Below are 14,694 nucleotides of genomic sequence, written 5' to 3'. Positions count from 1 at the left end.
AAATAGATTTCGGGCCTTTCATTGAGAGAATAGTGTGAAATGGTTGGCTGCTTGTTGTGATTCATCTGCGATGCTTCAGATTAGATAGTAATGCGTTTATCTTATGGTTATTATTATTATTATTATTATTATTTCATTTATCATATTTCCGAACAAAGCTTGGATGTTTTGCTAATATTTTGAACACAAATTTTTTGTCTTTATTTTTTTTAAGCACCAGAAAATATTTATTCAGCCTAGGCTATTCACACAGATCCTATGTTGGGCTCCAACTTGAAATAGCGCTATAATTCGGAATCCCAAGTTGTTGCGCTCATTCTCAAGAAATTGTGCGACTGTGTCAAGCGATATAAAAAGACCTAGTGGCTGGTTTTTGTAAGCAGACGTACAAATACAAGGAATTAGATGATACCATACTCTATATGGAAAACATGACCACAACCCCCCGTCAATTAGACCAAAATATAAACACCAATACAACTCCACTACCAGCATACAAATTGCTTGAAATACCCCAATCAAAACTACCAACTGGACTCCAAAGAACCAAAAGCTACCATTACTCCACCTCAACAGCAACCAGGTCAAGATAGAGCAAACTACTCAGCAACCAATCAAAATGAGACATATCCAACCAACAGAAATCAACAAATTAACCAATACTAACAAAAAGGATGTCCCCAACAAAAAAACAAAAAGAAATAATTCATAACAGTTAAATTTCTGGCCCCTCAGGGATCACATCAGGGAGTAGAGCTAATATCCAACTCAATAAGGAAAAATCTACCAAATCAGACCACCTCTCCAACAAAGACAGCCCCAATTAGAAAAAAAACATCACCTACACAGTAAATGGAAAGCTTCCCATGAAATCTAAAACTCCAACCACCCCAATCCAAGATGGGAACCAAAGCACAAGCGCAAATAACTCCCAACACAATAATTATGAAGCAAAACCCTAATTCCACTCACTTGAACACACCTTATACATATCTATCAGGGACAGACAACTAATTCATCTAAGCTCCAACATTATCTTTTGAACCCTGTCAGGAGTCACCATGGGCAATTCAGACTGATAAGACCAAAAACTGATTATCCAATGCAGCACACTCAGCCAAGTGGAAAAATTCCTACAACTAGAAGGCATAAAAATTAAAGTTAAGACATTACAAAAAAACAAACAAAAAAAAGCCCCAAACTTGTAAGCCAAAACTCCACCCACACAAAACCACCAACTGAATCTAACACTAAAAATGAGTCCACCAAACCATCTTAGACAACAAATTTCAAAGCAGTACTAACACTTAAAGGCTATAAGAAGGACAAACATTCCTCAAAAAATTTAACGAGAATGGAACTAAAGTAGAAAAAAGCCTATAGAATCAGGAATCAAAAATGGCAACCAGCATCAAAAGCAGTAATTGAATCAACAGACCCCCTCTCAACCCTGGTTAGGCAAGGCCCCCATGGGGTGCGCCACAAACTGTAACCTTTAATTAACAAATCCAGGTTCTGCACCAATTGTAACAGTGGGGACAGTTTGCCCTCAAATGTTGCTACAAACCAAGATCTGATCGTTGTGGTGAAGGGAGGGGGGCAACATAGAGGAACATGCCACATATGAATTATTAAATGCCCTAGTTGCTTGGAACAACACCAACCTAGAGTATCTGAATGCCCTTATGCCATCAACGAAAAGCAAATCGTAGAACTCATAAACACCAAACAATTGTCCTATATTTAGCAGCCCAAAAACGTATTAAAAACACCAACCCAATACCCGACAAATCAGATTCAGGCAACACACCTAGTAACCCAAATTAAACCAAGACAAATAAAAGCCCCCACACCTCAAACAATAATCCCAAAACTATATTCAAATCAAACACACAACCAGAGTTAACACAGGAACTAAAAATGAAAATCACACCAACCAGATCAAACTGAAAACACCACCAACCCTGCAAAGGTATTCCAAAAATAATTAGATGGCCAATGTAGCTAGAACTATTTAAAGAGATAATCAAACCTAAAGAGCTATAAACCCCCAACATTAGACACCATAGTTGTACACCAAAATTAAATTGTAACAAAACACTTTCAAGCAATACACTCAATCACTCCCCAGTCTACCATTAAAACTATAACTACCAATAAATACAATTGATAGCACATACAAAAAGCTAACAATTCGGCAATAAAATTATCGCGGATTAACTAAAACCTTCCCGAAAAACAATACATAAAATCATACAATCAATAAGCCAGATATAATCTGCCTCCAAAAAACGCACTTACCAGATAATCCAAAATAGCTACCTAAGATCCCAGGGAACTCCCCAGGCATACTTAAAAGTCTCACTAATGGGAAAAAGGGAGGTGGACTTGAAATTTTTCTCATCGATACCCTACCCTACTCAGAACCATGAACAATTCCATTGCCAATTGATACCAGCAAGACCTTTGAAATGCAAACTGTCCTAGTCAACATTGGATCCAATGATATTCAAATAGTAAACATATATGACCAAGAAGGCAATGAAATCTCAGTTAACTTAAATAATTACCGTCAAATCTCCACAAATTTAACAGACAACATAATCATCTGTGGCGACTTCAATGTGCACAATGAACTATGGGGAGAAAGTAGGAGGGATAGAGGCAAGTTGATTGAAGCATGGATTGCTGAATCCAACATAATCATCCTCAATGATGGATCAAAAACAACACTCAATCTTGAGGATGGCTCCTTCTCAACAATTGATCCAACCATATGCACACCCAAACTAATCCAAATTACTAATTGGTGGGTTGATCAAGAAAATACGTTAAGAAGTGACCACTTCCCTATTATCATCTCCCTCCAGATGTCAGTTCAACACAACCCTTTGAAGTCCCACCCAAATGGAGATATGATAAAGCTGACTGAGATAACTTTAGAAACATCCTAGCCGTTATTAATACCAAAGAATTAGAAAGTACAGATATAACTATATTCCATGACAATGTAATTAACACCATACCCAATGCAACCATATTAAGTATACCCAAAACAGCAAATACCCAAACTAAACAATCATTGCCCTGGTGGAATGACCAATGCAAAAACGTACATCAGGATAAAAATCTCAGTCTGCAGTGTTGCAGTTTATAGTGATGTTTAGCATTGGGGCAACATGCCACAGACATGCAGCATGATGTCCCACCCAGTCACATTATCCTGACATTAGGCCGACCAGTCCTAACACTAACCTCGTAATGCTGAGCACCTAGAGAGGCAGCTGTTAGTACCATTTTTATAAGTCTTTGGTATGACTAGGCCGGGGATCGAACCCACGATCTCCTGCTTCCGAGATGGATGTTCTAACCACTAGGCCACCTGAGCGGTCCCATCAACAAGTAGAAGCACACATGAAACTACCTTGATCTCATCCAATACAAAGACGAGGACAAAAACTAAAACAAACCATAAAACTGGCTAAAGAGAAAACTTGGCAAATTTATTTTGCTCCAAATTAAACTTAAAAACAAACCCTATACAAGTATGGGACACGACAAAAACTATCCGGGAGAAAACATCTAACCTAACACCTAAAAACAAAGAAATGGCTAACATGCTTGCTAGTCAGTCCTCTGACATGAGGAGTAGTACCAACCACTCCAGAAACTTCCAAGAACACTAGGAAAAAACAGAAAATACCTTTAATCACCTAGACCTAGGAACCAAGGTCTCAGACTTCTTTAATGAAATTACCTTGTATGAATAGGATTTAGCATTAGGGTCAAAGAAAGTGATATCACCTGGAAAAGATCAAATTGGATATATCATATTATATAAAAATCTCCCCAAGAATATAACAGCAACCATTCTAAATCTACTTAACCTAATTTGGAATAGCAGATAATTGCCCAATAGCTGGAAATATGCCCCTTGGATAAACTCTAAGACAAGGAATAACACCAAAGCCACCAACTGTGAGAACAAGAGATTAAACTAAAAACCATCACTGCAATGGACATATTTGACACCTACCCTGGTTTCGTTAAGATATACACTGATGGTTCCAAAACAACTGAACCACCCAGACTGGCAGCTGCAGTAGTTATCCCAGAATACAACATCCAAATGGGAACCAGACTATCAGACCACTGCTCTACTTTCACTACAAAATTATGGGCAATTATTGAATCAGTAAAATGGATTAAAGCCAACAACATCCAAAAAGCATTAATTATCAGCTACTTCCACAGTGTAACAAAATCAATTAAATCCCACAACACTACATCAGGATAGTGGTTCCTTGCTAGGACGTACTATATGCTTAAAGAATTGTCCACAAGGAATCGGTTAGTTGAATTCATGTGGATATCATCGCGTATAGGGATCCCTGGTAATGAGCTAGCTGATAGTTGCCAAAAGCTAACTAGGAGACTCAAATCCTGCTACACTTAAATATAGTATCACATAAGCCTAAAGTTTTACAAAAACCGATATTTACCAAAAATGGCAGAATCACTGGAATTCCAACCCCAAAGGTAGAAAACTATACTTGACCTTAAAATACGTTAACAGGTCCATCAAACCACCTAAAGTAAACAGCTTGGACCAAACTATCATTAACCATATCGTGACAGGCAAAACTAAACAAGCAGGAAGTTTTGGTAAAAACCTAGGACCCAAACCTGCTAACATTAACTGCTACCATTGCAAGACCGTCGAAGACCTGCAACATGTATTCAATAATTGCACCAAATACCAGCTGGCAGGAGTGAAATTCAAAAAAGCTCAAAAATAAATTGGATCCCCTTCCATCTTCCCAGAAATTCTAGGTAATAATAACCCAAACATAAATATAACATTCCGAAACATCCTAAACTTCCTAGACACAACTGGGCTAAAATAGAAAATATAATCTACTCCAATCAGCCCTGCCAGGGAGTAAGCCAATCATAAATAAAACCTAATGTTAACAGTATCCAAATCTACTTAAAAAAAAACAAAAACATGGAAGGTATTGCAGTGGGAAGTAGCGTGCCCTCGTAAGGTGAGAGACAAGGGCATGCATGTCACTAGGTCTCCAAGTTTGAACCTACCCTGGGTTCATTAAAATTGGCAGCTGCAGTAGTTATTCCAGAATACAACATCCAAATGAGAACCAGACTACAAGGCCACTGATCTACTTTCACTACATAATTATGGGCAATTATTTAATCAGTAAAATTGATTAAAGATAATAACATTAAAAAAACAGTAATTATCAGTGACTCCCAAAGTGTAATAAAATCAATTAAATCCCCCAATCAAAAGCACGGTTCCTTGCATGGACTTGCCATATGCTTAAAGAATTGTCCACAGGGAATCAGTTTGTTGAATTCACGTGGATACCATCGTTTATAGCGATCCCTGATAATGAGCTAGCTGAGAAAGTCGCCAAAATCAAACTAGAAGACCCAAATCATGCCACACTTAAATATAGTATTTCAGAAGCGTAAAACTTTACTAAAAACCATATTTACCAAACATGGCAGAATCATTGGAATTCCACCTCCAAAGGTAGAAAACTACACTCCGCCTTAAAAGAAGTTAACAGGTCCATCAAACCACTTAAAGTAAACAGCTTGGACCAAAAGATCATTAACTGTATCATAAAAGGCAAACTAAACTAGCAGGAAGTTTTGGTATACAAACCTGCCAACATTAACTGCTACCATTGCAAAAAAACCACGAAGACCTGCAACATGTATTCAATAATTGCACCAAATACCAGCTGGCAAGAGCTATATTCTAAAAAGCTGAGAGAAAAAAATGGATCCTATCACACCTACCCAGATTTTCTAGGTAATAATAACCCAAACATAAATATAACATTCCGAAACATCCTAAACTTCCCAGACACATCTGGACTAAAAGAAAACATATAATCCACCGCAACCAACCCTGCCAGGGAGTAAGCCAATCATAAGTAGAACCTAATGTTAACAGTACCCAACTCCACTTAAAAAAAAAAAAAACAAAACAAAACCATGGAAGGACTTGCAGGGGGAGCAGTTTGCCCTCCTAAGTTGAGGGGCGAGGGCATGCATGTCGCAAGGACATGATTGTCGCCAGTGAGCGATCTTGGATCCACAACCTGGGGGGAAGACATACTGCACCCCTTAACTACTTAAAAGTATTTTTTTTTTTAAAAAAACAAAAAATAAAAATAATTGCTCAATGAAATTACCCACCCCTAATCCATTATGAACCATATAAAGCTTAAACTAAAAGAGGGGCGCCTTTGATACATCTCATGGGACCTGAACACTCAATAAAGGTGTCCGTCTTTCTAAATCATTGAACAAATATACGCCACTCAACAATACATTTTTTTTAAAAATTCTTTCTCACCCCCTACTCTTAATAATCTCTCCCTTACTTACTACACACACAAATAGTCACTACCTTACCCCCCCCCCCAAAAAAAAAAAGGATGAGAGTGTGCTGGGTCTACTCCCACTCATGACAGCCTATCACTCAGGTAGCATGAAACATTCTGTTTCGCTATCTGACAGCTCAATTAACAGCACTCCTTCAGTGCATAAACACCTGGGGGATGTGGCTCTGATTCTTTTCCCCAGGAACATGTATCAAACGATACTCTTCATTTCATATGTAATGAGTCCATATTCATTTGATGATTTAATGAAGGTTCATAGTATTTGAAACTCATAATATATTTTTTAGTTGCCATGAGGATAGTCGTTTCTACAGTGGGTACACAGCACTCATGCACATAGTATTTAGAAAAATTGAGTACATAGTCACCATGAAAATAGACACTATTTAGGAAAGTTTATGTTTTTCATTCTTCAAAATCACTGTATATACTCTGGTCTAAGCCCGTTCACATATAAGCCGACCCCAAAACTGAACAGGTATAAAGACTGAAACGTGGATGACCCACGTATAAGCCGACCTACAACTCTGAGACATCTTAAGATGCACAAGTTAAGTTCTAAATGCATTTATTTAGGCAAACTTATATTTAAAAAAATTATATGTATACTTATCTTGAGGTTGGCGTGCATGATTATTAAAAAGAAATGGGATAAACTTATTGAAATGTAATTTATTTAACTTTGTTTTCTTATTGTTTCTATCTACATCAGATATGTGTATAATTTGATAGAACAATGACAAAAGTTTAGCCTTCACGAGTAGCTGTAACACTACCTCTCCCGTTTGACTCGATTATTGTTCATCCATTATTGCATTGGCTATTTTATGAGAGCACCAGTAATTACATTTTTGCTTTTCTTTGAAATTGTAAATACCTAACCCTGTAAAAGCTAAGCTGTAGTTTGCTTTGATGTAAGTGACCTGACGCCATACCTATCAATTTTCATGCCGGGAGGGGAAAAAAAACTCCCAATTTTTGGGGTCACTCCATGTTTACCTCCCGATTTCATAAAATCTTCTGATTTTTTGCAGAGAACTCCCAGTCATTACATTATATCTTCAATTTTCATTTCGTCTAAACCTGTGAATTATGGTTGTGATGAATAATTACTTTACTATAAAGAATTTGCATCTTCACTATCAAGAATGTTAGGTTTAAACATTATTCATGTAAATTAATGATTTTTTTACCTCTACAATAATACAAAAATAAAAAAGTAAACAAGAACAGAAAAATAAAACAACAATAAAATCGTCCACAATTAATTTCAATCCCAAGAATGATCACTACGAATGCTTAACTCCTTATGCTATAGCGCCATTTCCACGAAAGGAACAAAACACGAGTGAACACCTGGCATTTTAATACCTTATGTACCAATCTTAATTACCATCGTTAAATTAAAAAAAAGGAATGAAAAATACATACCATGCAGGAAATGTCTCCTCAAAAAACTAATTCAGAATACATGTTGTATAATAAACAATACTAAATGCTTTACGAGTTGACAATATGGGAATAAGGTCAGATATACAAAGAAGGGTAAATAGCTGCCACATGTACTGTACCATAAGGCTGGGTATTTTTGGTACCTCTAGCTCAACAAAAGTGGGATTCCTTTATTTGCCAATAAATTGATGTTTTTTGTGTAACACACAACAGTGTAGAACGTGGTTTCTTTGAATTACGGCATAGGGCCAATCATTTTCGCAAAATAGTTGCATGGATAAGGATTAACTTTTAATCAGTCGCACTGGCTTTCTTGCTTGTTTATTTAAGACTAATCTTTAGCTATTGTGCAGTTTGATCACAGATGACCAGAATATAAAAACAGGGCATGTCCTGGGGGAAAATAGGTCATGTCATAGGGAGAAACGGTGAGTCTTTTTGTTAATTTCATGCATATTGGACTATGACGATCGATCAATATTTAGTGAAAACAAGGCTTTAAAAATACCCCCCCCCCAAAGAAAACCTTGAGGTTTTAGGTCCCAATCTCTATTTTTTTTATTCAGTCTCTATACTTGGCTTTTGAAAAATTCATAGGTATGCCTTACACCCTGTTTTACAAAAAATACGGTAATCGTGCTAATATTATGGAATAAAAGACTATTACACATCAATGTAATGGTATAGTTACCTGTCAAAATTTCCTCTTATCACAAGCCAGTTGCAGGGTTTGTAATGATTAAATGGTCTGTACTGCTGTCACGACACTAAAGACAAATTTGCTAACTATCAACATAGGAGACGCCGAAACATCAAGCTTTCCATTGTGTGGAAAGTTATGTTCAGCTAAAACACAAAACTAAAATTGATTTATGCTGATCTTAGATGATCTCTATGAGACGTTTCGCCTTTATTATTACAACTCTTTGTGAACATGTAAATTATGTTGGTTATATACCTTGTACAATTAAACGTGCATACCTTTTTAAAAATATTACCTCAATTTGTAGGATCGCTTATATCATTAAAAATGAGTAACTCATGAGCATGTGATTCAACATAAATGAAACAGCTATTAAGGACTACCTGAAATGTTATCTGGAAGAATGCAATTTGGTTGAAACAATGAATAAAGCAAAATCTACATCTAATATGTTTGGGAATAAGTAAGGATTTAAGTGATGCCATACACGCTTTGCACTGTGTAAGTACTGTGCATTATAGTTCAGCATGGTCTCCCTGATAGCTCAACCAGCTCGCGAATAATGAAATCTGTATTTACCTTTATTTAACTTCATGTTGGAGAAATCAGAAAATATGCACAGGCAAATAATAACAAAATCAATCATAGTACTTTATAACAGTTTAATAATTGTCAGGTCACCGAAAGTTACTTTTTTACATGCCTATGTCTAAGAAAATGGAAAAACTTGTTTCTTGTACCGAGATTTACAGCCATTATAGTAGTCAACAAAAACGTCTAAAGACTGTCAAGATTAGACACTGGCCTGTGGAGAAGCCGCCCCCCCCCCCTTCCAACCCTTTATGGATTCCTAAATTATTCAGCTTATATGTGAGGATATACGGTACATAAATTCTAATTCTTGTAAAACTTCGAGCAAACTAAAGATTGTTATTTCACTTTCGGTAAGAATTGAGTTGCATGGTCTAAGCAGGGTGACCACTGGCAGAACTTGACAATACTGGACACTACCCTACTGTCCGCTCCAGTGGCGGTCAGAGCATCTGCCTCATATGCAGGCGTTCTTGGGTTCGAACAAAAAACCACCCACCCCCGAGTCATACCAAAGACTAATTAAAAATTGGTAATAGCAGCTGCATCTGTTGGCATTCAACATTAACAGGTTAGTGTTAGGATAGCTGGTCTGGTGTCAGGATAATGTGACTGGATGGGACATGCTACATATCTGCAGCAATGATGCCCCAGTGCTAGACAGCACTATGAACTGCTACACTGACAATATTGTAGCAATATGACTAGAAAATTGTTACAGCTCTGTTAAAAACCCAAATCACAAGCACATACTCACACACCCCTTACCAACAACAATACACACGTGCAAACATTGTCAATGTTAAGGCTAGAAAGAATCAGGGCCTTTGATGTAATCCTGACCCAACCTATGACAGTCCTGACTCAACCCATGTATGGGTGTTAATTTTTTAACATAAATGATTAATAATATGGTGCTAATATTAATTGTGACCTCAGGGATGGTCCGAGGGTTTTTGGCAACCAACATATCACTCCAAGAAATAAAAATCACTTCCATCTAATTTAGCACCACTTATACCTGGATCCCCAGGCAACTGCCTAGTAACACCTATATGTTCAGGCCAGCTCCGTATGACAAAGAAATACCATTACATAAACTAAGATAACACTCAGGCCATCGTATAAAGACAAGACCTTTATGGTTATGCTCTGCATTTTTATTGATGGCTATTAATGCATGAGTAATTTATATTGTGGTTGTAATGCAATCCAGTGTCTGAGTTTTCTGTTAGTCATTAGAAAGGAAGCATACTCATCCATGTGGTCATATTCTGATGTAGTATTAATATAACCAAGCTTGGGCATTAGTTATTTGGTTCAAATGGGACAAGCAGTGAATGACTGAAAAATCTCAAATGACATGATATTTAAATCCCATATGAGGTATTTCAAAAGAGTGGAATCAGAACTTATACAACTTGAGAAAGACAAATACTGTATATTCATATTTTTACCCGAAATTTATCTCTCGACAACCAAAATAATTGTTGTGAGAGTTTGAAAACCTTTGTCATTGTTATGAAAAAACTTACTAAATAAGAACCCTATGCCTTTGTACTATTTACAAGATGAAGAAAATGATGAGTACTTTAAGAGGTGTCAGACACTGATAGATAACTGAAGTAAAAAGTGGATCACTTTGAAGTATGCTAATTTTACTCTAACAGCTTTGCTGGCTATGAAAATGATGGATCCCTCATACCAGCATTACTAGCAATGTAATGGATGAGGGATATACCAGCATTACTAGCAATGTAATGGATGAGGGATATTTTCACATTCGAATGAATGCCCTTCATTCATCACATTCCCAAGATGAGGAATCTATTGTTAATGGTGTATAAGGATACTTCAAAAGTTGTGGTAGCTTCAAACCTTAGATGGGGAGGGAAAGTCTAGATTGGACTATAGATTTAATATCTAAATTGTATTTAATAAAATCTATTCAGGAAGAAATATGTTTCTTGGTGTTTAAGCAAGCTAACACTCATAAAACAAAAATACTGATGTTCACACAAAAACCATTCAGTGCAATTCTTCTAACACGAACCCCCAGGTCTTTCTGTAGATAAAGTTGCCTGGTTAATGGCTTATATGGTGTTAGTACAGATACCACTCACCATATAGCTATGTTACAAAGCAGGTTAGCATGCAACAGAGGGTGATTAAAAGCCAAAAGGTGCATACAGGATGAAAGCAGCCTATACATTTATGCACATCAAAGGAAAAAGCACACTAAAAGATAAAATACAAACAACATCAGATAACTGTGTTACAAGCATACAATACAGTCAAAGGTGAATATCAGAATTATATTGATTTATGGTTATAAAAAGTCACCGTCATATGACAGAAGAAAGTTGGTTTCTGACATATGATGGAAGAAAGTTGGTTTCTGTCATATGACGGAAGAAAGCTGGTTTCTGTCATATGACGAAAGAAAGTTGGTTTCTGTCATACGATGGAAGAAAGCTGGTTTCTGCTAGTAACTCAAGTTCTGTACAATATACAGTACCAACACTGTGTGGATGGCTAGTACTTGTGATTGGAAAGTAATCATTTTGGGGCTCAAAAGCTAATGTCAGGGCCACTGAAAATCAAACAGTTTCCACATAATAAGTGGACTTTTCCAACATTTACTGACTGAAACAATTTTTAAAATGTTTTTTGTACAATAAAAAATAAACATTAGTTCTACATCTCTAACACTGTCCACATATTGTTGATGGCTTTCACTCGGCGTATCAATTTTGAGGTCAAAAAGTTGTTTTATTTGCAATAGTTATAAACCTTCTGATATTTATATGTATTTATTACATATTCACCGTTTTCAAGACTATATCATTTTCAATGATAAAGTGATATATTACAATTTAGTTAAATATCGTAAATAAATTTAAATCATTACAAAATTATAATTGCCAATTAATGTTAATTACTTTCATAGTACTTGGGCCTGTAACTTACAACTGACCATTTGAGCCAGTGTGGGTAACCATGTTGCAAAGTGGCAAATTGGACAAGAACGGTTGGCTCAGTTCTTGCATGGTGTGGCTTATTTTCACTTCTCATTTACCATACCTGTGGCTACATTGAAAAATAGGTTGCCCACACAGGCCCTAGAAAAATAAAGGGTCAATGGATACCAACTAACCCTCAAGAAAATCAGCATTCCATTTCTGTATAACAAATAGAAGTTTATGTGGAGAGAGTCAATCTGGTCATGAAGCAATACTGACTTCACCATCTCCTTGTAGCAAGTTTACGTTATGAACAATATACTCCAACAAGCAATGGACAGATTCACCTCCCATGTAATTTCTGTAAACAAATCCTGACTTCATGGCACAAGCCATTTTATGAAAATACAGGTCCATGGTAAGAAATTTGTAATGAAACATGTCTTGAATGTAAGATCCAAACATCATCAAAACTTGATCAATTTATTACCTCTATTCTGAAAGGGTCTATGGATTCTTTCGAGGTACACTGTTTGGTATACTGACATATTTCCTGCTTCCAATGAGTTCTTTGTTCATCATGAGATACACAAATATATCAGAGTAACTGTCATGATAAAGCTGATATTAATGATGAAAAAATTAAGAAATAAAAACTATGGACTTTTGGATGACTTGTCTTTTTTTTTCCAAAGTAAGCACGTCTTCTGGTCTTACTATGATTTAATAAAAAGTAAGCATACTTCCAATTTGTAAGGACTGGTATGAACCATGTGATTTGTGCCCCTGCATTTACTTATTTAATATTAAACTGAGTTATTTAACAATAGTTTCATTTTCAAGCTTTATTTTACAATTTATGCTCTCTTTCTCATCTTATGTCCTTTCCGATTGAATTACAAGGCACAAAAATAAAACTTGGAAATATACCATGCCTAATCCATTTTAATACTTATAGAGATAGCTTCAGAGTACTTAAGCAAGCTTTTTTAACACATCTAGATAATAACCATGGCTGAGCAGCCAGCTGGTATATTTATAAATAAATAAATTGAATCAGAAAGGCATCAAACATAATCAAACATGGCTTGTAGCTTTTGTGAAAGGCATTTACTCTGATGCTGCCAATACAAGCACAGTCATACACTCTTAAGATTTTCTAACAAGCATAATCCTTAAAATTATGAAACAATGTAGTGTTATACTGTAAGGCAATTGTAATTAAAAGTAAATATGTAACTTGTGCACAAACAGCTTCCTATACATGAGTTAGCATGAAGTAAAATCACACAACACTAGAATGGACAGACTACAGCATAACATGATAAATTTCACTTCACAGCCTAGGTATAAATACATAACAGGATCTTTTATGATTGTGTATATGCATATACCTTGTGTTCGTCTTGTCCATTCCCAGGTCGATAAAGAAACATCACAGCAATTGACATAGACATCTATGCCCTCTGTACTACATCTGTCAGAAATGTTTACTTCCTCCCCAAGAAGTCGCTTGACCAGGGTGGTCTTGCCTACACCAATGTGTCCGACAACCATAATTCGTATGCTGTATACTGCCTCCCTTCCATCTTTTAGAGCCTCTTCAAAAAGTTGGATGGATCTGTCATCCATGTTTAAAATTTCTACTGGAATACCTGTGCAAATGATTGATAAGTTACATAAATAGTTCCAACATTGCAGTCCAAAATTCACAAACTTAAGTTATTTTAAAATAGGAGAATTAATTTTTACCTTAGTAGGCAGTACCAGCTTCTAAAAGTACAATGAAAAATAAGATTATATAAACTGTTTTAAAAACAAAGTTATGATCTTTTTATTTCCATGTTATCTCTGAAGTTCGGGAAATAAAAATGGCAAAGCAGAGCTAGCAGTTGTTTGAAAGGACACATCTAAAGCAAGGCATATCTTATCTTGTCAAAAACAAATTATACCCATCACACTCATACACCAAACAATAAAGAGAATTTAAATTTATTTTAATAATTCCTACATATACCTAGTGTCTGGTTTTCAACAGCAATGATCAGTTTTTTCTTGAAAAATTAAATCCAAAACAAGTTACAAAACTGCATAGCCCAACCTAAAGGTTCCTGTTTCTGCCAACTTTGGTATTCCAGGTCCATTTATATGTTATTAGTAACCTGAGAGGCACCAACAAAGGTTCCTGGTCTGCCAGACATTTAGTTTCATTTTCATTAGTTAATAGCAATCAAACACTGTATTTTATGTTAAGGAAAATGTTTACCATTCCAAGTGAAGTTTTTCACTTTAATATAAGTGAAAGCACTAATCTGATTGGCTAATCAAAATGTCACTAGAATATGGCCTCATATCAATGTCATTTAGATCGGTACAAAAAAAACTTGAGCTGTAACACTGAGCTAAAGCAACTCATAAAATATTTTATCCATTCACACTAATTAGAAACTTTACATTTCTTTCTTAAGCACAGAGTTAAGAAGATTGCATTACTGAAATTGGCCTAGTTGTATCATGGGATAGAAAAAAAAAACTACATTTTTGA

The 14,694-nt window shown here is 35.9% G+C and overlaps 1 protein-coding gene across 1 annotated transcript in view; it reads right to left on the bottom strand.

The window, feature by feature from the left end:
- The window catches only part of LOC149774367 (uncharacterized), a 90,622-nt gene that overhangs the window by 47,134 nt on the left and 28,794 nt on the right, over window positions 1-14,694 (bottom strand). The window contains exon 4 of the mRNA XM_089945369.1: window positions 13,544-13,804. Within this exon, the coding sequence (XP_089801495.1) occupies window positions 13,544-13,804 (261 nt within the window). The remainder of the gene's footprint in view (window positions 1-13,543; window positions 13,805-14,694) is intronic.

This window comes from Sinohyriopsis cumingii, unplaced genomic scaffold (genome assembly GCF_028554795.1).
Source record: "Sinohyriopsis cumingii isolate HCF-2022 unplaced genomic scaffold, ASM2855479v2 utg000305l, whole genome shotgun sequence".
NCBI classification, from domain to species: Eukaryota; Metazoa; Mollusca; class Bivalvia; order Unionida; family Unionidae; genus Sinohyriopsis; species Sinohyriopsis cumingii.
The sequence above is the reverse complement of the archived record's forward strand: the minus strand, read 5'-3'. Positions and strand labels throughout refer to the sequence as shown.